This window comes from Lepeophtheirus salmonis, chromosome 12 (assembly GCF_016086655.4).
Source record: "Lepeophtheirus salmonis chromosome 12, UVic_Lsal_1.4, whole genome shotgun sequence".
Taxonomy (NCBI): Eukaryota; Metazoa; Arthropoda; class Copepoda; order Siphonostomatoida; family Caligidae; genus Lepeophtheirus; species Lepeophtheirus salmonis.
In genome coordinates, this window is record NC_052142.2 from 7,072,366 (window position 1) to 7,097,462 (window position 25,097).

A 25,097-nucleotide genomic window follows, 5' to 3' on the forward strand; every position below is an offset into this window, starting at 1 on the left:
TAATTATTTTTATATGATTATGAATTATGATATATTTTTCAACAAGAATGAAAAAAAAATGATTACAGATTCTATTACTAATTTCTAGTATTATACAAATTTGCAATTACAAAAAGCTCCTCTCGTTTTTAGCACATATAATAGTCATGTATGGTCATGACCCTTAAATTATTTAAGAGGCACATGGTTGATTATTACTTGGAGAATATTTGCAAGTTTTGGACTTATAAGAAATTGAAGTCAGCGTTCTTCTTGGCAGGATTTATACTCTAAAGAAGATGTTATTAAACCTTACTGGATGGCGAATGGTGTTGGTGTACATGTTCCCCTCAAGAGAGGTGCTCTAGTTAATAATCAAATTCCTAAAAGGTATGAATATATTATGCATAATTTACATACATAGTTGTTGAAATAAAAAAGAAAGATGAATGATGTATGGTTAAAGGACTCTAGGCAAAGAAGTTAGGGTTTAGTATTTCTCAATTTTGATTGGCTTAAATTTATAAGGTCCTCCACCTAGGTAAGCAGCCAGTGGAAGAGGGGGGGGGAGAAGTGAAGGAGTGTGTCTCCCTCTGGTCAAGGTTAATAGAAATGCAAAAATATACAATAACGCGTGTACGACTCATGTTGGACTTCACCACGCTTTTAATATTGACGTCATAGTAGATGAGTGGTTGCATGTTTTGTCAAAATCTGTTTTTCTGCCCCAGTAGTTGGTTCTATATATCAAATTGAAAATTCTAGCAATAGTAACATCATAGACTATCAGTGGTTGTGTGTTTTGTCAAAATCTGTCTATCTTGCCAAGCAGTCGGTACAATACATCAAATTGAAAACTATATAATAATAAGCCATGATAATAAATAGTAAAAACTAAATTTTATATTTAGTATCTCCAAAAATTGATGGGGGTATTTAAAAAAATCATTTGGAATACATAAAAATCCTTTTTTTTTAATCAGAAAAAAATGAATTTTGTCTGATGTAGACATTATACATGGTTAAACAATTTCTGATTCAATAATTTATGGTATCAAAAATCAAGTATAAATGGGTTGAAGAAAATAACTATTATCATAAGTTGAAATTGAATATCATACAATGTGAAGGAAAATTCTTTGTGGATATGGCTTTTGGCATGCCAAATGGTGCATCAAACTGTTTATCGATGCAGATTATTAAAAGATACTTCTCAGGGTCAAAATCCAAGTGATATTTGCACACCTATTTCAGACAAACATTGAATGCTTTTCCCTAGAATGATCGACTTCAATTCTGCCGTGAGCGTAATCACGTAAATTACTGTAAATGTATACTGTGTATTGAGAGGAATCTCCTCCTTTTCTTCTAATCATTAGTGATGAGTGTTCATTTCAACTATTTCATGCACCAAATTCTCGAAAAAATCAGGTATGGGCAAGAAATAATGGTGATGTGAATCAAACTCCAACTATGAAATTTCCACTGAAAATTCTGGTTTGGGGAGTTAATAGCCATCAGTTAATATCAGAACTACACTTGATTCCGTGAAAACAAATTGTTACAGCCAAATATTATTTGACAGATATTTCCAATGAGTTTCTGATGTTAACATTGCCTCGTACCCAAGAAAATGTCCCACCAAGGACGAGGATAATGTTGTATGACACATCAAAGGCAATTTTCTAGCAAGATGGTACTCAAGCTCATCACTCAAAAAAGGTACACAAATTGTATTAAAGAAATTAGGATTCTTTCTGGGATACAAGTACATTCGCCCCCCCCCCCAACAGTATCCCTTTCGTTTGTACTTGTTTTCTTCACTATAACTCCCAAAAGATCAACCCTACTCTTTTTCCTGCATTTCCCAGTTATTTAAAACTGTTTTTCTAGTACAGTTGTCATAAATTTAGATTCGTCCCAATTTTTTTTCAGTCCACTTAGGTATCTAAACTCCTTTCATATGCTTACAAAGTAATTAATATTTTTTTTCCATGTTATTTTCGTCAAATGGGAACCGGGTGTCGTTTGCATAAAAAAACACTTTAATATTTTTTCCCATTCATTTTCATACCATCTAGTATGTTCTCGGTTCTTAGTTGTAGTGGTCTTATTGCCAAGTTAAATAGTACTGGCTTAGGGGGTCTCCTTGTGGACATCTTTTTCCGATATTTATTCTTACTCCACCTAGGGCCATTTCTTTATTTGATCGTTTTAAGATAGATGTCGTTATATTTATATATCCTAGAGCTACATTTAAAGTATGAAGCTAATGAATTATATGATCGTGCGATATTGTATCGAATGCTTTTGTAAAATCAATAAAAACTGTAGCCATCTTTTTATTTCTTTTGTCCTGGCATCTTATCCATTTTCAAACGGATATCGCTACATCGCTGATTGAGGTGTTTTTCTAAAACCAAACTGTAAACTAGGTAAAACGTCTTCTAGAATTGGGCTCATTCTCTCGACGATTAATCGAGATCAAAGTATTATTGTGTGCATTAAACAAGTAAAATAGGTCTCAAGTTCAGCACATAATTTGTGTTTTTGCCATTTTTTTAAAGAGTATTATAATTCCTTCCTTAATTTCTTCGGGAAAAGATTGTTGTTGTAAGATTTCGTTAAAGTAGTTTGTTAAAATAGGGATTGTATGAGGAAATTTTTTTTAAATTCTGCACTTATTCCAGATGAGCCATGGGATTTTCTATATTGTAATTTTTTGTTCGTGCATTCATATACTTCTTTAATGGTAAATTATTTTAGGAAGTTTTTTTTCTGTTTAGTAGATAATTTAACATTGAAAATAAATTTAGAATATTTAGTAGCGTTTTCAGATACATCGAATATTTTGTTTTAATAATCTTCTACAATCTTCTCCACCGTATCTTCATCACCTCTCAGTTGTCCTCCTTAGTCATAAAGGGACAACTTGTTGCAGCTATATCTTTCTTCGTATATCTTGATTATATTGATGTTTTTTTTCATTAATTTGTCGATTAATTTTCCTTGCTTTTATAAATGGCAACTTTGCTTCTTTCCCCAAAATGTCTCGTTTTTCGATTTCTGAGCTCTCATCTCTTGACCGTAGTAGTTCCATAATGTTTTATTTCTATCATTTTTTTTTCTTTCACCTTTCTTTTCACTTCCCCTGTGAGTATATACTTTGGTTCAGGAGCATTTTTTTAATTGCATTGGATATTTCCTTGCTTCCATCCATCTCCTCATGTATTTCTTGCAACAGTTGCTCTATTCTTAAACAAACATCATTTGATTTTAGCAATTCGTTGTTCATTTTCCAGTGTCGTAGCTATATTTTCTTTTGCGGTTCTGTAATATTTGCAAGTTGAAATTTGTGATTAGATATACAACCACTTATAATTACTTTTATGTTTTCTATCATACATGCTATTTCTCCGTTGCGTAGAAGGTAATCTATTCATGCTGATGATTGTTTTTTCTTTAAGTATCTGTAGTGCAAATAGGTATGGTCTTGATTGCTTCCAACCTTTCCAATGTCCATAATACTCTTGTTTTGGAACCAGGCTTCAAAGGCATCTGTATTTGGGTGGGTTTTGGCATAATTTTTTGTTTTCTCTTTTCCGACTCTGGAAATATTAATGTATCCAGTAACTATATGTGAGTGTTCATCTTTAGGTGTTACTTTCTCTAAGATATTTTTAAATGATTTTCCTGAGGGTACATATTCTGATTTTACAACACTACTGCAACAAAAATATCAATCTTCCCCTATATCATATTTAAATTTCTGTTTCTTCCACTTCCTCGAAGTCAGCCCTTTGTTTACGAGTAGGGCAATTCCTCGACATGGGTGATTCCACTTGCCTTTGTATGTTTTAGTAAAATAAATATAATATATTTGGTCAAATATGTCGTAGTCTGAATTATTCATTACTCATGTCAGGAGAGTTAAGGACAATAAGAGAGTCGTAAAATCTTTTTCGTTTACTGAATTCCAAAATTCCATTAACATTCGCACTCAGTATTTTTAAATTCATAATGAAATTGTTATTTTTTAGCGCAACTTTCATTGCCTACTTTTGTGTAAGCATTAACCAAGCAGTTCACAGACTGAAAACTTATGTTCATATCTGTTGGCTCATCCCCTATTTGTTTTCCTACTTTCCCATCACTATACATCTCATTCGCTATGCTTAGTTGGGGATTATTTCCCGTCAAGTCTACATCTCACATGGGAAGTCAATTTTCTGTTTTCTGAGTTGGTGTTTGCCTAACATTTTTATGTAGAAATACCGACATTTCGTCCACTTTTCCTTCATTTTCTACTCTGGTTATGTCTTTTAGGTATAATTGGGATTGTTTCTTGTTTTATTATACTCTGTTACAGTTGTTTTCTATTTTTGTAGAAAAGTAATATTACATTCTTCCTCTTTCAGAGCATCCATATCTTCTCTTACTTCTTCGTATCTTGCACTAACAGCGTTATTTTCCTCCAAAATATATGACATCATCTATCTTATTCACTGTTTTCTCCGTAACAAATGAAGATGGCCTCCATCTTTATTAATTTTTTTTTTTGTCTTAGTCCAAGCTAGCCTCTATAATATTTTGTAGTCACATTTTCCTTCAGCTGTTATTTCTAGATCCACACTTTTTGCAGTAAGCAATTCTTTGTTCGCAATTCTCTGAAGATCTTTAGGTTCATATATAAGTTTTTATACGTATTGTTATCTTGGACTATTTTGATTTTTATTAATTTTTCGACGAATTTTTCAAGATATTCTTTTAATAATTACGGATCGAGGACATTAACAGCATTTGTTATTTTAATCTTAAATTATTTTCCCTTCTTGGTTCTAGTAAACCAATCTACTGCAATCTATAATGACGTTGTACGTTTTTCCATTACACTGTTTTAGTTTTACGGCATTTGGCAAAATAATTATCTCATGCACTTTCCATAAATTGTGTGGGATTCTTGTTGTGATTTCGGATCTAAATGGTACATTTTCTCCAAAGTCAATTACTTTGGACATATCGATTCCAAATCCGTCTCTGGCTATATAAAATATATTCATGGGGTGCATTTCGCTTCTTTTGACTCTTTCACCATTGTCTTCTCTAACGAAGTAGGGATTAAACCTTCTCCACTGTAGGTGGATGTTCTTCTTTTTAAATTTCGTGGCATCATCCCACTTCATCATTTTTTTAAATTTTTTTCACTCCTTGTTCCCTTTTCCTGTTCTCCTGTAAATACCTTTTTTTGACGCTTTTAAAAACCACAATTAATTCATCAAATATTGTATTAATTGAAGATTTATGTGAAAAAGGTATAATGTTTGGAGAAAGTAATCAAGATAATTTTATATTTTTATATTTACAACAACACAAATACTTAAATTTTAAAGAAAAATTGGTTCATAGGGTTTAATGTAGGTGCAAACAAATCGGCGCAAATGGCATCACAATATCTTTCAGATACTAATGAAGAGTAAATTTTCTGTCTTTTTAAGTAAATTTTATATTTAAACATGATTATATTTAATGTTCACAAAAATGAGTTAAATGTTACACTAAAAAATAAGAAGGTTAAATATAATCTAATTTAAGTGCATTATATAGAGCGTCTAAATCCTTATGCTCAGTTATTCTCCAATAAGGATAGCTTAAATTTTTTGCTGCACCTTCTTCATCTTTTCCATCACCAATTACAACGTATGTTATGTTTTTCTTACCAAATCTCTGAGTAATTCTATCAAAACATGCATTTTTACCTAAAATTAAAAAACTCTATCATTAACCAAAATTATAGCAGGATTAACATATATAATTATTCATATTAAACTATTTATAGATATAAGGTATGCACATAATGATTTTTTTTATTACATGAATTTAGTTTGTAAGAATTTAAGCCTAGGATTTCATTTATCTTTGAGCGGATAATTTAAAACTGAGATCAGTTTTTCTTTCAAATATCTGGTTTCTGAAATATCTGGAATTATAGTTATTCAGAATGAATATCGTTAAGTCATTTTTCACCATTGAAACATTTACAAAACTAAGAGTACAAATAATAAAACTTATGTGAAGTGTTTTTATTATAATAAAAGTGTTTTAATAATTCTGTATCTTGTTCTGAAAAGGTGATATTTCCTTTTTTTAGACATACAAATGATTAAAAACGACACTCTTCTTTCAACCCTTAAAGCTAGTGTTGACTTTTTCTACAAAAAATATAGTTTCAGAATTAGTAAATGAAAAATAGTCTTTGCATGTGCCTTTCAACTTTTTTGCTCATTGTTTAACAGATCGCCTTGGTGTTAATTTCTCGCTCCAAAATAATAAATTTTACCTATTTTTGGTCTAAATTGTTTTAAAAATGAATAATAAGATAAATAAATATAATTTATTCAAAATCATATAATATACAGCTGATATTAACAAGGGTCTTAATTTAGAAGTACAAATGTATCGCTCCACACTTCTCCTCGCGCTCTTTACCCCTTTCAGAAATGCTAACTCAAATTATGACTTAATCATGAGTCAAAGTGATAAGGAATATTATTAAAGTTGCATGTCAGTAGTTAATTTTTGAGTTATAATAAAATATTACTTAATAGCTAAATATTCGATTATTCTTTTTTCTTATGGAACTATTTAGTTCTTATTATGAAAGTATGCAACGATTCTTTGGATGATCTAGCGAAATTTATGTATTTTAAAAGATAGAGACAATAATTAATTAGATCAGAAATATCCATCCGAAACTTTGATATCAAGGGTCATCTGCACAATAAACCATCACTAAGAAACGAAATCCCTTGAAACAAACAGGAAGTCGAAGAGAGGATAGATTTCGTGTTCATTGGATCTCTACATGGGAAAAATATGCACTTCCAGGAACCGAGCGCGTTGTCCATTGAGTTGTGTGATTTTTATTCCTCCTTGGACCATAGGCACTAACAATTTCAAATGGGTATATTTTCCGAAACCTTCGGTTCAATTTCAACAAATATAGTATATAGGAATGAGAAAGATATTCGAAAAAAGAGATGGCAATGGGTAGAGGGTAGACAACTACAGATAAATGGGAGGGGCAAGGTATATCCAACTGTTCCTTATAGATTTATACCTTGTATTTCTTTTAAATTCGGTAGTTATTAGAAGAGTTTTTCTATATGGAAGTTTGCCCTGCTTCAGTTTTTGACTGTCCAATCCATGTGGCTTGAACTCATCCATAAGTCTTGAGTTTGTTTTCTCTTTGCTTGACAGAGTTAGAAGTTGTTCCTTACGACGTCCATAACTGTGGTGCCGTAGGTCATCTTTGATGACATGATGGACAGTCAAACGGGACGCCAAGCTTATAAGGTACATCTGCAGTTCTTAAAAAAACTTGTTCGGCTTGCTATAGAAATTGTCTGGTGATTCATTTGTGAGTTTCCCGTCTTCAAGAAACGCTTGATCGGGTGGATGCAAGCTATAAAAGTTGGTGAACGATTTCACATACACACAAGATCTATATATAACGTAGATTGCAAGAAAAAAAGATTGGAGAGCGTGTCATCGTCCTTTTTGATGAAGTTTATAACAGTCAAAGGGTAGAGTTTTCAGGGGAAGAAATCATGGCTTTGAGTGAAAGTGACAAAGTTTTCTGTGGAATGATGTTTTTTCTTAGCAGTTACTTTTTCTACATTTGCTACATTAAAGAGGGTCACATTTTGAATAGTAATAAAATAAAAAGGAATTATCGATACACTGAAATTGGATTTTATGTGGTGGCGTCCAGGTTTGAAAATCATGCAACAAATCGCCGTTATGACAAAAAAGAATGTTACTCCACGATATTTCTTTCTCAATCACTCAGCATCGAACGGAAATTTTTAAAAATGTCTGACCCAACTTACCTATTCAAATCTAACTATAATAATTAGAAGATCTCTGGAATATTTATTTTTTCTCGGTTGGAAATGGGAAGGACCTAATTTGACCATATAAAAGAACTTCATCACATCGAACTAATGAATTACAGAAAAATGTATTACACCTACAGCTTTAGAAAAGAATTCAGTACAACTGGCTAATTTAGTGTTTCGAGAGGGTACAGTTGCCAGGTTAGAGTAGTATTCAAATCATGGGTTGCCTCATTTCCTTCAGATGATTAATTTTTTATCAATTACAGAATGGTGGAATTGCCTGAATGTAAAAGAATTTAGCATTGCTAAAATAGTCGAAGATCCTTCAAAAAATGCTATATTTGGAGATAATTTCTTCCACAATAATCTTTTATAAAGTTTTTTACACCTTTCTGTAAGAATGGGAACAAATGGTGTAAAAACCAATTAACAGCAAATACATTTCCTTAGTGATATTTCATACATTCTTCTCTTTGCACCATACATGTAAATAAACTCCAACACTAGCTCTAAATTTGATCGATTTTGGGACTATTACTTCGTTTTGACCAGGAAATTTCAATGGGGCAAAATAGAGAATAGATTACAGCAATATCGTATGATGAAAAGGGCTAACTATTACATTTATATTAGAAACAGATCAAAATCCCAGTCAGTGTAAAAAACTCACCTTACAGAATGTTATAAAAAACTGAGTCCAAAAAACACTTACACTTATAAATAAAGCAAAAATTAACTCCCTATCTAACAAAGAAACAAACAGAAGTTAATTGGAATATCTTCCTTAATTCTACCCTAAGTATACACATATAACTCCGAAGCATATCCTTCGTATCACTCTCCATCTTTCACAGGGACATATATTTATAGTTAAATTTTCATTCCTAAAGAATAATGATAACAGCTTTAAAAAATAAAGAAACGCTATTTTGATTCCTATCTACGAAAAAAATTGCACACTAGAAAGTGTTTTAGGTTTATTCCAAGGTTTGAAATTCCGAACTAGGGAGAAATCGTATTTTCCATACTTTTTTCACTAAGTATATCTTCTTCATTATTGGTCACATTGGAGCATACAATAAGGTGTTGTAAGGGTGGGAATATATAATACAAATGTTTTCCCGAAAGTACAACAGTAGGCTGGTTCTGTCGTGAATTATTGTATGTCAAGTAAGGAGGTCTCAAAGGAAAAAATTCACCATAAAGTGAAAAGGGAAAACGTGTCGAAAGTGACCAAGGAAATTGGGAATGTATACGGGGTCGATACTCTTTCTGTTTGTGTTACACAACAGTGGATCGAGCTGTTTTTTCCCTGCTCAATTCTGCCCTTTACTGTGAACAACTATATAGCTTGAAGCAGGCGATCGAACAGAAGTTGCCAGCATTGGTGAATAGGAGAGAAAAAGAAATCATAGAGACAACACCAGGCAGCACACATCTTTGATGAGGCGTCAGAAGCTCCGGGAGCTCGGAGGTGAAGTTTTTATGCATATATCCCAGAGTCCAGACCTGATACAAAGTGACTACCGCTCGTTTCTGTCTATGGCTAATACGCTTTGGGGTCAAAGTTTGGCTTCAAAATAGAGGCCTGTGAAAAATGGGGTTTCAAGTGCTTTACCATTAGGAACAAGGGCTTCTACAAGAAGGACATTATTAAGTTGGATTCTTGTTGGCAATAAGTTATTAAACAGAACAGGAAATACTTAACTTAAATCGGATAATAGTAACACTTCTTATAAAATATTGAAAAAAAGTGGAAAATACAAAATTACTTTTTCCCCAGCCTATTAAGTACATAATATATTTTGCTGGTTAATTAAATCATATATATATACAAATAAATTTTAGATTTATATTCTCTAGGATGTTGACTCTTTTCGTATCTATAATTATTAGAGTTGGAAAAAACTAGGAAATTTATTCTCGGGTATAAGTTATTTTCTTTAAAACATATTTTTGACCTTATCTTCTGTATTTACACTTAGATATGAGTTTACGAAAGAATTTGAATGAATACTTACCAACTTTTGATGCTGAGTAAAGGTTTTCAATTTGAAAAATTGGTCCCAATTGAAATAATAATACTTTAGTAAGTGCTTCAACGAGTTGTGTTTGTGTTACAAGAATATTTATACAATTAGTTCTATCACCAATCAGTTTTAGACATTTTAGAGCTGTACTATACCAACCCTAATAATTAAGAATTTTAAATTAGTGGTTTTCATCAATCATTTTAAGTAATTAATGTAGCTAAATATTTGTTTATTTGAAGGACCAATAATAAATTTCATAATTTTTTATTTTTTTATTTTTCCAAGAACTTGCTATCATTAATATATAACATGGTTTACATTTGTTTGAAGTTCTAGTTCTTCAATTATATTAAACCAATTTTCATGTTTCGGTGATCCAAGAAGCTCTCCAATATTATTTCTATATAAGTTAAAGCCTTCTTTTATTTTGCGAAAGCGAAATGAGAGCTTACGCATCCATTCAACTCCTCCACGCACGCCAGACCCCGATGTAACATACATATCCGTAGAAGAACACGAAGTTCGAAAGCCATCAGATGCAAAATTATAGCTATTCAGATCTTGGCCGTTATCATCTCCAGAAACATCGTCGATATGAACCTAGAATCAATCAAAGTATAATTTATAAATATATATTAGGTCTTATCTGGTATTTGGTACTTCACTGACTTTATTTTATTGAGTATTTATATAAATATTGATATTCCAATTCATTGAACAGTAATTTATAATCTGGTTAAAATTATACCGATTTGTTGCTAAAATTTATATCCTTTGACATACACGATATTAAGTAGCATAAAGTTTAGATAACCATAGTTAGTGTATATAATTTGATTATACATAAATAATATTATTTCACACAAAATTATCTACAAATGAAAAAGGTGCCTCTACATGTGTGACGCTACAGTATTAATTCATATTGACAGAGAAAAGTAGCTAGAAGAAAAATTAATTACTCATAGATAGTACAGAAAGTTGAAGTGGAAGCTTTATATTCTTGTATCAATATCTGACTTAAAAAATTAAAATGTCAGAAATGTCAAGTGACTACATAAAAAAAAAAGCTTATCTCTTTTTTAAAGGGAATCACTTTTGTAAGAAATATTTTTTAAATTATAATTGGTCATCATTACATAATTAAATAATTTATAACTCGTTTAGTTGTTTGCTTTAGATCCCCCTTTTAATCATTATTAAAGAAGGGAAAATGTTTTAAGGATGCGAGAAGACCTCAAAACGCATGTCCATTAAAAGATAGCATAATTAGTTTATAATATTCTTTTATCAAGCTGTTTTATTTTTTATCTTTTAAGAGTAGGGTATAACAAGGATAGTCTTTTCATTAGTAGAAGTAAGTGGACAACAAATATGCTAACTTCCATGACTTCTGATGTTAATTTTATTGATGCCATTAGGAAATAAAGTTAATTTTTACATGGTAAATGGACTCATGTTTCCTTCCCTGATCATTGATTGTTATAAATTACAATTATCATATCAAAAGAATTAACACATTAAGGAGAAGAATCACATCATTTTTTACCATTAAGACTCAAATTCAAAGGGAAATGTTATGTAAAATGTATTTATGATTGTAAAAGTGTTTTTATTGATTCTATACCTTCTTCTGAAATCGAGAAATTTATTTTTTAAGACTGAAAATACTGATAAATGGAAGAATTTTTCGAAATGTTGGCTTACTTTGTAAATAACCATCAACACATTTATGGAACGATTGTCTCACCGGGTTTACAGCCTCGTTAAAATATCAAAACGGAGCGACTTTTGTTGGATTACGCAATATCAGTTGAGCAGAATTTGTGGATCGTTCTAACCCAATTGATAAACTCAATTGCCATTCCACCGCCTTTAAGCTCACACAAGATGTGTTTATGAGAAACTGAATCACAACAGCTTATCGATAATCTACAAGTAAATCACAGAAATCATTCTTACAATGTTTTGCTAGATCAATTGTGTCTTAGATTGAACGTGGGATATCCTCCAGTATTCATTGTTTATAAATCCCTTCTTGGAGTCCTTGATAATGTACAGAAGAACCCTCATCAGTTTTTTTTATTAATTACTCTAACTTGAACTTTGTAAAGAGTATTAAGTAAAGTTATCGATCTATAGTTATCAATATCAAGTCTATCTTTATCTAGTTTAGGTATTAATGTCAGTATTGCTTGACTTATACATTGTGAAATATAGCCAATTTTCCATATTTCACTATAAACTGCTTCTAATATAGGTGCTAGTTTTGAAAAAAATATCTTATAAAATTCGAAAGGTATGCCGGATGTTCCTTTTGATAAAAGGAATAATTTATTTTTCAGAAATAGGAAGCCCAAGCTAGCTAAATTTATCAAAGGCTAACGATGAGCCGATATCTATGATGTATTGAGGTTCTGAACTTCTTCTTTTTTAAACAGAACTCTAGAGTAATTGAAGATGTTGAAATAAAGCTCGCTGTTCAGACACTTCCCCACTTCTTGCCCTTTTTTCAAAAAAATAGTTATGGCGACCCTTTCCACTCTTTCCAGTGCTGAATTCAAGGTCAGGAAACCATTTTTGAGAAGCCGCAAATTATCTTTCATTATTTCTTCTACTCATTGGGAAGATTCATCGCCGACCAGAAGTGAAACGTTGAATTTCAAGTTAGAGCCCCAACTTAAGGTAGAAATTTTAAAACTTACAATAATATTTGAGGGTTCCGATATGTAAGAAGAGAGTGTGATAAAATCAGCTTTATTTTTTGCAAGACTAGCCCCTTCCAAATATTTAGTTCGACAAAGAAATAGTTCCTTGGAGTTAAATTGAATGAGTGATTACGGCAGGGTGTTTCATATCATTAAAAGAACCCTTCGAGCAGGTTGAGAAGTGATGGACTGTACTGCTGATAGTTAAAGTTGTTTATGATGAAGATTTAAATTGGAACATACTAATTATGTCTTTTAAACGAGTTTTCAAAAGAGCTAATATTTCAGGGGGTTCTAGGACATTTGCCGAAAACCTTATTACCGAAAGACACTTTGCCGAATAAACGGTTTGCCGAATGGCAGTTTTACAAATTAGAACTTTGCTAAATTATATAATAAATATATTTGCTGATGGGTAATGCTCCAATACTATATAATTATGATTCTCATTCATGCTCCAATACTACGTAATTATGATTCCATTTATGCTACTCTAAAATTATAACATAACATGTTTAATTATTTGTCACTGATTGCAAAAATTAAGTGTTCATTAATTAATAATTTATTGATTTATTTGATTATGAGGATGCTTCAAAAGTTAATAATCGTTATTGATCCTTATGTATGAACACAACACAGTAGCATGAAGTTCGAATCTTTTACTGCTGTAGTACTTTAATAAATTAAATAATATACAAACACGAGAATGATTCATACATAGAGACGTTATATATCTATGAATTCGATCGAATGGAAGAAGTGCTAAGAAGTAATAACCGTAATATATCTGTTATAATTCGACATGATTGATTATTTGTATATGGAAAGGCTCATGGATGGACAAACAAGCATAACAATTAACATCAGATCAAGGAAAAATAGAGATTTCAGATTTTTACTTCGTTATCATACAGGATGTTTCGGATCAAGAGGAGGTTGTCTGTGGAGAAATAAACCACTAAGAGGATTTGGGGAGGCACTATAAGGTCGGGTCGTAGAAGAGCACGAGGAAATCGGATACGTAAGGGAGAAAAAATAAAGCTCAGTACAGTTGGAGCAACCTGGAATCTTTGTTCTTTTTTCTTCGTGAACCTTCTTTTTTACACAAAAAGTACGAAACAAGTTGCATTAAATAGTCACTCAAGGGACTTGAATCCTCGGAGTTGTGTATCTAAGACTGTGAAAGTTATAGGCTCTTACAACAAATTTTTCTGTCAATTTTTTTTAGTATGATACGATGACATTTGAATATGTAACTTCATTTCTAATAATTGTCCTTTGTGAGTGGTAATTTATATCAGTTAACTGCATAATTGAATAAATGCCCATATATACATATTTAATTACTATAGAAACTTCTTTTTTTTTAAATCGACACTTCTTATAAATATCTAATTTGGTCAATTGCAGTAGGGATGTGGCTTAGAAGACTTTGCATGAGTAAAAAAACTGGTATTTTATGGGATATTCAAATGTAGTCCATAAATATTTTTTCAATTGTTCACTCTGCATATAGTCCTTAACAAGACTAGTATACCACGTTTGTTCGTTTTATTGGTGGGGAAATCTAAAGATATTTATCTTAAGTTTTTTCACATCTTAAGGAGTCTATACCCAATATTGAGTCCATAATCATTAACATCGAAGAGACAATATTATATGCATTCAATGAAACTTTCCCTGACCTTTAACATCCCTGATTGTATTTATCATATGGCCAAAAATTTGTATCGGCACATTGTGGACATGGACTTAAAAGTTAGAAATCTAACCGATTCAAATTTTAATAATAAAGTCGAGTACTTTACAGCCTAAGAATATCACCCTGTCATTTATATAATTGATAGGGTCATAGAATTTACCAACAACGATGATATACCGCAATAATTTGTTTCTTACTTTGAAACGAATTGGAGAAGAACAAGGTTGTAGAGAAAACCGGTGGAGAGTACAAACATCATTTCCTATTGAAATTTGGAATATGTAAGAAAGGACTCAAGCTATGACTATTCGAATAAATAATAAAGTAAAATAATTTTACAAAGCTTTAAAAAGCTCTGTTAGTATTATTCACCCCAACATAGGAAAGTAAAAGACACTCTTAAAATGGAAGAGAGCTCAGCAAAAGAAAAAAGTGATTTAGACAGGAGTTAAATAATGCCGATATCCAAAAAATATTCAAGTATAAATAAAAGGATCTACTACATTACTTGTACTTATAATCCTGACGAAAAGATAGAATATTTGAATCATAGTTTGGAATTTTAATACGTTTTAAGAGTTATTCGTGATTATGCATTATTTATGTTAAATATGATATTTTGTAAAGTACTTTATTGCTTTTGGTTCTTTGGAAATGTAAAGAAATAATGCTGGATTTCGTACTCAGAATAACTAGGTACTTAAATGTATAACAATTTTGATTATTTCAATATCCCCTTCCCCTAGGGATTCTACCATAGTTTGAGAGGTCCTGGACTAAGGAGCAGTAAATATAATTAACCAAGAAAAGAGTAACGTTTTTATTTCGTATGGTGTATCCACAATAGATAAGAATATTTTATAAAGAGATATGTGAAGTGAGTCAGTTCGGATAGAATATAATGATTAAAAAGGGGAAAATGTTGGTTTTAGCACTGGAAACTAGACTGGAAATATGAATATGCCTTTAATTGAAATATTTTCTAATGATCCAACTTTTCATTTCTTACTGAAGCTGAAGAACGAACAACAACTTAAATAAAAAGATCGAAAAATCTTGGTAAACATACTTAGTAATAATTCATTATTACTTGTGCTCCTTGTCTAGTGTAAGTTGGACTCTACTCCAATGAAAAACACATTTTAAGAATTATTGAGAGCCAGACGACCTCAAAAAAGAAGAGTGACCATCAGGACTTGAGCAAGTACATAGAAGCTCCAACACATTCCATCCAAATTATTCTTCATTTACATTGTCTATTGAATCTCTATCGTCACTCATTGAATCATGGATTAATCTTAATCCACACTCAACTCCCTCTCTTCTTTAAACATATTTCCTCTTTCTAATTCGTTTATTTATTTGTTGCCTGTTTTCATTATTTTTGATAATACGGTTCTAATTGAGGCTCGAATCAACTTTTGAAGCACCCTTATAATTTAGGGCATCAATTAATGAACATGTAATAATTGCAATTTGTGACAAATAATAAAACATATTATCTTTTAATTTTGGAGTAGCGTACAATGTGAATCATAATTACATAGTATTGGAGCATGAATCATCAACAAATATGTTTATAATATGATTTGGCAAAGGTGTCTTTCGGCAAAGTGTCTGTTCGGCAAAATGGCCTTCATTCAAGTGGCTTTCGGGAATAAGGTTTTCGGTAATGTGTCCACACAAGATTTCAAGGAATCCAAGTGACTGAAGTTATGTTATTTAAAGACCACATATACTCTGAATGGAGAAGTAATCATGTTGACATCTGAGAGATTCATATTGGCTTTAGTTTATTATTATGGAATGACCACTATCCTTCAAGTACAGATAGACCTTCAAGTTCCAAGTCGTCAATTTCACCAAAGTCTTTTTTCCTATTTTCTTCGGGAATTTTATTATTTTCTCTTGATTTCATCTCCAAATATGAAATAGGTCATTTTACATTTTTCTTAGTTATTTATGGGAACATATGTTATTTTTTTCTAAGTACCATTTTACAGTTGTCTCGGTGTGGAGTCTTTTTTGTTTCAATCTTTTGGTTAATAGGTATTGAGGATGGCAAAATCGAATTTTGAGTCATTTTCTCAGTTGTTGGTATCGCGCATATTTCGGACTTATCAATTTTTGACTTCTCTTTTTTTTTTCTTGTTTTGACACTTCAATATGTTGTGTATTATGCAATAGAAATCATACAAATATTTGCCTTCAAGAAAATGATAGATTATTAAAGTAAATATAAAACATTTATAGTATTTACAATATCCACCATTGCGTTATCCACATCATTGTATTGGAAGTTATTGGTGTAAATACTGTTTGCAACTTGTATAATCTTTAGTAGTTGTATATGTTATAAATTGTACCCAGTATATACATATTTATTCTTGTAAGTTGTGGTGGGACACCATTAAATTACCAACTATATAATCATTATATCTATTGTTTTCCCCAATATATTAAAAATTCCAGACTATTGATTATTTAAAATTTTTAGCAATACTGGGAATTTGTGTCGTGAGTTATGAAGATAATCCCTTGTTGACCTAACTAAGTGGACCATGGATGATCGACATCAGAGTATTCCTACTTATATCTTTTTAAAATGGATTGAGATTTATGCTATTTCTTTTCTTTCACTGCTGATTGCATTTAATGAAATAAAACGTCATTACAGCTAAGCTACTCACCTGCCAGACCATAGAGTAAGAAAAATATAGAGAAGGTCTAGATTAATAATTTGCTTAATTAAGCAGAGAGAGAGTATATATTTTTGTCATAAGAAGCCTAATACTGCAGTTGAGTTTTGCCATTGTTGTAATATTATGTGGCACGTCATTGCCTTATTGTATAACACAATCTTTCATCATAAAAGAAATAAGAAAAAAAGGCACAAAATCATGTTCATCTTAATGTTCATTTTTTTTTTTTAATTCCGCCATGATATCCATATCAAATCTTGAAATGTCTTCGAGGATTTACTTGACTTTCTTTTAAAGTTATAAGAGAGTCTGGTTCTATATTTGTTCTTCTCATCATGTCTTTAATATGCTTCAGGATATCACCAACATCAAAGTTCATATGCCGGTTGAAAGCCGTATCGACATCTTTCTTCTACTTTCCATAATTTCTATGGGAATCCATGAAATGTTTTCTAGTTCTTGATTCCTCATCACAATTCCGTTACTTAAAGGTGTATGCCCTATCGACACATACAAATATAATGTTGACCCTAATTAACCCAGAGAAATCCTGTTTTGACATACCATTATTTTAAGAGATCCCATCTTAAGAAACACTTAAGATCTTTCTTTCTACGGCTTTCCATATAGTGAATCTGCTCTGTTTATAATCGACAATTGTTTAAAATATCCAACATGCATAACGTCGACTGAAACTGTTTCCCAGTCACTTTCCATTAAGAATAATTCCCTTTCAGTCCTCTTTGGTTCATAATCAATCAAACTGTACTGTTTGCATTATTTACAACTCTCTTGACTACATTTAATGGAACACTTTTGACGGTTTTCCAAGATAAATAAGTAATTGTTTTTACGGCTTAAATATAGTTTTGAGTTTTCTGTACTATCTTTTCCACTTTTAAAAAAATCGATTTTTAGGCCAAACCCCTGTTTTGAGTACTCTAGTTAGGTTGTCAGTCATGTGTTTCTCGGTTTGTACCCATTTGACGTTCCGTATTTCCTCAATACATCAAACAATAGCGCCACTCTTCTCATAGATCTCTTTTTAGATGTCTGCACATATAACAGAACTATGTTGGAGTTACAGAAGGTCCAGATAGGGGGGGGGTTATCATGCTCCTCTAGTACAATTTATCCATTTTCTCACCATGTCTTACTATAATAACATAAAGGACTATTGACCTTGCAAAACATCACTTATTGGCCATGATTTTAATATATACATCTATTAGATCCAAGAGAACACTATTATTGGGAAATTGCTTCCATATCTTAATTTATTCGCCAACATAAATTCGCATCCGCTCCTTTACAAGACACAAATTCGTTCAGTTCTCTTAAGTCTAGTACTGTCTTCTTACTAGCTAGCTCACCCACCATATTGGAAACAAACCTACTATCTTGAATTGAACTCGAATCCTGACATTCGTTTCTGACACATATTTTGTTAAATATATTTGATCGGCCGAGTTATTTATCCACATCTACTATGCAATTCGTCTCTCAGATAATTTACCTTAACCTCAATTATACATACAAGCTTATATAGATAAATCGAAAAAATATAAAGGCTTATAACGAACAAACTGGATGAGGTTGAACCATAATTTTTATTTATTTGAAAATTACATTCAATGAAAATTCAATTTTTTTAATAGAGATATCCACCATTCGGTGTAACGGCGGCTACACGGCACCAGAAGCTTTTTTGTCAGATCCAGGTTTGCTATTGTATTGGTAATTAACTTCTTCAGAGACACCAAAAATGAATAGTTCTGTACATAACCTTTATTCTAAACCCTCCCCGAGAGATAGAAATCGCATGGGCTCAGGTTTGTGCTGCTTTCAGGCCAAACATCCGCTCTCCAAAAGTGAGGACATTTCATGGCCAAGACATGCTGCACATCTTTGTATTATATGTATATATATATATTTGGAACATAGAGAGAAAGGTATTAAAGCACCAAACCTTAGGAGATATACACCATACTATTTTCTATTAGCAATAAGAGTAAACAAGTTATTAATTATTACTAAAATAGCAATGCAGCAATAAATGATATACGTTTCTTTTTTTATTTTTACTTCTGGATCTTATTTTTCTTTACCATGACGATTACTAATAGTGGTAGAGTGTATCAGTTGTTAGATGCTTAATAATTAACTTATTCATCATCAAAGTGAGGCTATTTTCTCAAATAATGAGTATGTAAGTTACAAAGGGTTCGTTTGGACATTCCAATTAAGGACATAAATTTCAGGAAAATCTTTGAATATGGTCGGCATGTCTTACGAGTGATCACTATGAAAATTAATTTAATTTATGGTTTCTTGGAAAGAAAACCTAATAGAAGATAGACATTATTCCAGAGGTTTTTGGAGGCCCAAATTTGCGATTGCATCCCATCTTGCAACAATTAAAACAATCTCCTGTTTTTGTCATGCACACAACAAAGTGTCACATCATTGTGGAAATGTCGAATATTGACATAGATGAGAAAATAAATTTTCATGACACACCAAGTAGCAATTAAAAAAATATGTAACAATACTATGATTCTGTCATTCATCCAACTTCACCTTAGGATCCTTGGAAGAATAAGCAGGGCTCCTGAAAAATAAAAAAAATACAATCTTTAATGAGGGTGAGGGGTATATTTTGGTAATGAAACTGATTCCATGCCACGAATCTCTCCAGATCACTTCATTCTTTCCTCCAGGAGGAATATTTCAACAGTTCCTTGCTAAGACTTATTCTTAGACAACGAAGTACGTTCTAATTATTCAAGGGTTTGCTCACTCCTTTTCCAGCATGGTGATTTTGTCTGTGAGAGTATTGGCAAATGAATGGATTTTGAAAATACAAGATACAGCCACAGGAGATGAGGAACAAACTTCAAAAACTTTATTTGGTGCCTATTGCTCTGCATAACAAATTTTCCAAAATATATCTCCATTCAGGCATATAAACTTCAAAGATACGATTCTAAAGCCACAACATCTGCCAGAATATCACTTGAAAATGAAACCATCATTAATATAAAGCAATCCTTTTTCCTAGCGGACTGTGTCATTGATTTAAATAACTGTTGCTCAAACTATCAATTAAACACTTCGAAGTAACATCTATTCAAAAATAAAACTGAAGACTTACTTAAATTTTGCTACCTGTCAGAATTATCTGTAGAATACATTACAATTTTTTTTTGTCCATGACCAAAAGGATCTCTTCATCGTTTCATAAGAACTTCAGAGTAAGCTTCATGCTTATCCAAGACATTATAACAGAAAATAAAATCCGAACATATACTGATAAGATATTTTTACTGCTAATAAAGTTATATATTTCATGAAAGAGGAAGTGTAGCAGAAGTAGTTACTTTTGCTGAAATTTCCAATATGTTCGTCGTTCTATGTATTATGTATTGATTTGTGAGACGTGCGTCTAGTCGCTCAACATAATTTTTTTTTTAAGTGATATAATTTTTTTTTGTTGGAAATAGTGTTTCATTCACTTGTGTAAACCACAATTGATCCCCTTAGTGATAATTTTAAATTGAAAAGTGGCCTATTTGGCTCTGTTAAGAGGAAATTGTCTTCCTAGGATCTTTACCTTTTGGAGCTGACGTCAAACATACATTTTTGATCCATCATAATTGGACTTGATGTAACACTTACTTGATTTTTTTCTTTGGTCCAATTTGTCTTCCTTGGATTTAATTCTTTTTACTATACGCCTTCCGATTTTTAATTTTCCATTTTCCCTTCTTTTTTGAAAAAAATATTTTGCCTCTTAGCGTGTTTATTCCTGCTAGTAGGGTAATCTACGCAAATAAGATATAATATATAAATTCATATATAATGTGATAGTGGAAATAATTGAGACCACGAGATACAAAACAGGATGAAACACAAAAGATGTTATCAGAGATTAAAGCTATATGCAGACAGGCTGGAGTCCGAGAAGTAATAATAGGAATAGGAAAATTAATATCATTGAAAATATAAATAAAGAGGACATTTCAGATCGTGAAAATAAATACAAACTGGATCAAATCTTACGAGATTCTGACCTAGCATTTAGAACCAGACTACAAATGAACGGCATCGAAGACTTATCTAAATCAAATATCTGAAAATCCTATAGAAATGTGTTAGAAATGAAAGTCTTCTTTTCCGAGTTGTATCAATGCTTCGATTGTGCAGCACTTAAGAAATGTTCCAGATGTACCCACCGACCTGCATACTTCTGGAAAGAACTGAGATGTAATAACCTGATGATAATAATCTCATCAAGAAACATTTAACGATACAATGGATCATACCTGCTGTGAGAGAAAACGCTAAATCTTATAAAAACTCCTTAACCATCTGGTTTTGGTTTTGAATGAATTTTACAAAAAATATATACTTTATATATTTCCTATTTTATTACAATTTTACGAAAAAATAATGTACGTCGAATATTTTCCTGAATATACATCTCATAGAAATATCATACTGATTTCTAATAAAAAAAATATGCAAAATTTATACAAAAAATTGAGGTCTCTTACTTTGCAAAACTGTCTTTTATAAGATTTTTACATATATTGTTCGAAATCAAATAAACAGCGTTTTGTGTAAAATTTTAGATGAATCTCAGTATGGCTTCATAAAACATTAGCTCATTAGCTAATACACTGCATTCCTTTCACTACAAATGATTGAGCTTAACTCATTTACCGAACGGGAACCTATTATGGGCGATAACTTATTTGATCAACAACAACGACGATCACAATGTAGCGATTCTGGCGGAAGCAGAGTATCTTGACAATCTCTCGGAAGTAACCTCCGACAACGTACTGAACGACATGAAAAACGTCACAGACGAAAATATAAAAAAATAGTCAAACAAACCTAATCAAGTAGCTCTTCCTCTCAAAATTCCCAATCCAACATCCCAACAGGAACGAAAAAGCAAAATACCGCTTCACTTCCTACCGATGGGAGCAAAAAAAGCCTTCTGTGGATACTTCCGAGTCATCAGTTGTACCCTGTCTACAAAAAAAAAACAAAGAATGGAGTCCCCATCATAGGCGTCCACAACAGCAGAAGTCCCGAATTTATCCTGAGTGACCACCGAAGAGATTAGTTTACCCATTGTCATGTGTTTTTCACTTGTGGTATGTCTACGGGGAGTACCCGTAGTCTTGAACGAATTTGCCGATACCTTGGCCTCACCACTAAAAAATTATATTTGAAGAGAACTTGCATACAAATCAATGATTATACAACATTCTTCCTGTATGTGGGTAAATACGGGTAGGAAAATGTTTATGCCATTGGAAGATACTAGGTGCTTCATCTCAACTACTGGAAAACTCAAAGTCCAGATGTAATTGGAGACTGTTTGATCAACATAACTAATGTTTCATTAACTTATTTAAAATACCAAACCAATAAGAAATTATAATAAGTATTCTAAAGCCGAAAGACATGTATCAGATGTAAATTTAACCAAGCCTTAACAGAGTAGGCAAATAAAATGTCAGTTTATTTGATCATGCCATGATCCCTACTCTGTCAATATTGTATGGCTGATTGTTGTATGTGCGTTGTTCACTAATATTCGTTTATAAACAGATATTATTATTCGCCTGTTAAAGGAGATGATAGTCAATGAGTGAGACAAAGATCTTGCTGTAAAGGTTTGAGATCCAGCAACGAGTGACAATACTGAAAATAAGATAAGGGAGATAAATTGAAAGAACATAGCCAATAGTAAAAGTCTGTTTCTTGAAGAAATAACATCCACAATGACAATGGCATTTTTTGAGGACAAATTCAAATCAAAATTTTTAAAATTCAACGTGAAGGAGAAATAAAAGTGTATCTCAAAATGAGTTGACTTTTGACAAATTCCAGTGTCAAAATAAACGTATCCAGGTCTTTCTATGGACATGAAATATTACTATTCATATTTTCAAATTAAAAAAGGACACTTAATATTGAATGTCCCGTATATCTTGATAATAAAGTTTTATATTAATCATCTTCAGAACAATAATCGGTAATCATGAATAAATACAGAATAACTATAGCTGTAGACTTAATTGTTCAACAAATAGGTATTTATATTATGAATAAGTCTATATTACTTGATCACACTCCTCTAGATCATTAAAGAAAAAATTATTATCTGCAACACGAAAAATCAAATCTTCCATACTTTGACCCAATCGATGCAAACGGTTTATATCCTTAGAATATCTAAAACACGAAGTAAGTTAAACTTTTCTATTTCTCAATTTCGATTTATTAAATAAAATAATTAATAGATTTTTCAAATGGCTCAACTGATAGTTACCTTCGAGCATATGTTCCAGTTAATAGAGAATGATAAATAATTATTGTTTCATCTAAATCCCAAATGAAAACACGATTTATATCATTTGAAATTATTGGTGAGTCACTATTGCGTCTAGGCTTTCCACGTCCACGATTGATGGACTTTCTTCCTGAAATTTTATTACAAAATCAATTCGTTAAGGAATATAATGTATTCCTAGAGCAATGTTATAGGGTAATTTCACATCAAATCGCCTATAAGGATTCCATATCAGCAATTCAGATTTCGATGAAACTTTGTATACATGTAGATCTCTACCTGCAAAATCCAAAACTATTTTGTTCATTGCAAGCTAATTATTTTTCTCGATATATTGAGTGCTTTATCTTTGCAGTTTTAGAAAAACTGCGGTGTATTTCACTGATTTCATTTTTAAGCTCTGAGTGTCATCTGTACTACATCTAAATATAGAAAGTGTATTTTTTTCCCATATTTCGATCTTGATGAGAAATTAACTGCAGCATATTATATCAATACACAATTACATTAATAATAAACATTCATTTGACCATATTATCAAAAAAGTCGTTTTAAAATTAAATATTTATATAATGTACTGTATTTAATATATAATTCAAATCGAAATATGAAATAAAGAAAGAATAAATATCATCTCCATATGGGCATATATTATTGAAAATATTCAGATGTAGAAAATTATTTTAATTTGACCTAGGTATAGTTTAATGCTCGAGGAATAATTAAAGATCAAATAATTAATTTTAGGTTATGAACCCAAAACATGCTCATATAAAAATAAGTTGTAAAGAAACTTTTTTAATTTATTTTTACTTGATAAAAATTGAATCACAAGTTGAGAAATATAACTATTTGAACTTTTGTGAACACCACAGTTGTTTTTTTTCTAAAAATTACAAAAATAATGGATTGTTATACTAATCAACTGATTTTCAAAAAATTCTAGACTTCTCCACATTCTGATATACTCAGGTAAAATATTGTTGGATATTTCTTTTCTTTCGAGATAGAGATTTGATATGGAATGGCTCTATAACAAGTTTTATAATTCTATCGTTTTCAAATATCGGTCAATAAACTTTACAAAATTTAGATATAAATATTTGGGATTTTACTTTTTTACAACGTCTAACGAACACTTTGAAAGTAGTTGTTAAATAAGAATAATAGACTTAGGATATGCATGAGAAAATATATCATTTTTTTTGAAAAAGTGACATGATACACTTTTGTTCATGATAATTTTTTCAGAAATAGTATTTCTAGGTCTTATTAATGGTGAGTCGTCTATGGCCACACAAATCTGCCCCCTACCCAATTAGTAAAATTGAATTTCAGCACTGATGAAGGTGGAAGTATTTGCTTCTATTTTTAATAAGTATTTAGTAGTCCTTTATTCAGTAATGGAATCTATACAAATGGTTTAAATCCCGCATGTAGCTTCTTTTTTTTCCCTCTTGAAGGAATTGAGTAATAAATTAAGCTGACTTAAGGTTAATTGAAATACAAGGATATACCAGAACGCTTTTCCAACTGACGTTAGACTCCCACCCCGCTTTTCAATAATGAGATTGTTAGTAAGAGTAGCTATTTCTTGCCCTCCTTGAATATAACTGTTAGACTACCAATGCTATTCTCTATTACGTCAAAATCTGTCAGTTTTGCCTAGCAATCTGTACGATACATTAAATTGAAAATT

At 31.4% G+C, this 25,097-nt stretch overlaps 1 protein-coding gene and 1 long non-coding RNA gene across 3 annotated transcripts in view; both read right to left on the minus strand.

The window, feature by feature from the left end:
* Positions 1-5,457: 5,457 nt before the first annotated feature.
* The window catches only part of eya (eya transcriptional coactivator and phosphatase 2), a 29,238-nt gene continuing 9,598 nt past the window's right edge, over positions 5,458-25,097 (minus strand). For both annotated transcript variants that reach the window (XM_040721890.2, XM_040721889.2), the window contains exons 3-7: positions 23,378-23,528; positions 23,169-23,280; positions 10,229-10,510; positions 9,899-10,067; positions 5,458-5,735 (exon numbers count right to left, since the gene is read on the minus strand). In XM_040721890.2, the coding sequence (XP_040577824.1) occupies positions 5,551-5,735; positions 9,899-10,067; positions 10,229-10,510; positions 23,169-23,280; positions 23,378-23,528 (899 nt within the window). In that variant the 3' untranslated portion in view covers positions 5,458-5,550. The remainder of the gene's footprint in view (positions 5,736-9,898; positions 10,068-10,228; positions 10,511-23,168; positions 23,281-23,377; positions 23,529-25,097) is intronic.
* LOC139906642 (uncharacterized) lies at positions 12,318-23,159 on the minus strand. The gene is made up of 2 exons (XR_011782285.1): positions 16,584-23,159; positions 12,318-16,529 (listed from the first exon to the last, which is right to left on the minus strand). It is a non-coding gene; the product is annotated as an uncharacterized lncRNA (long non-coding RNA).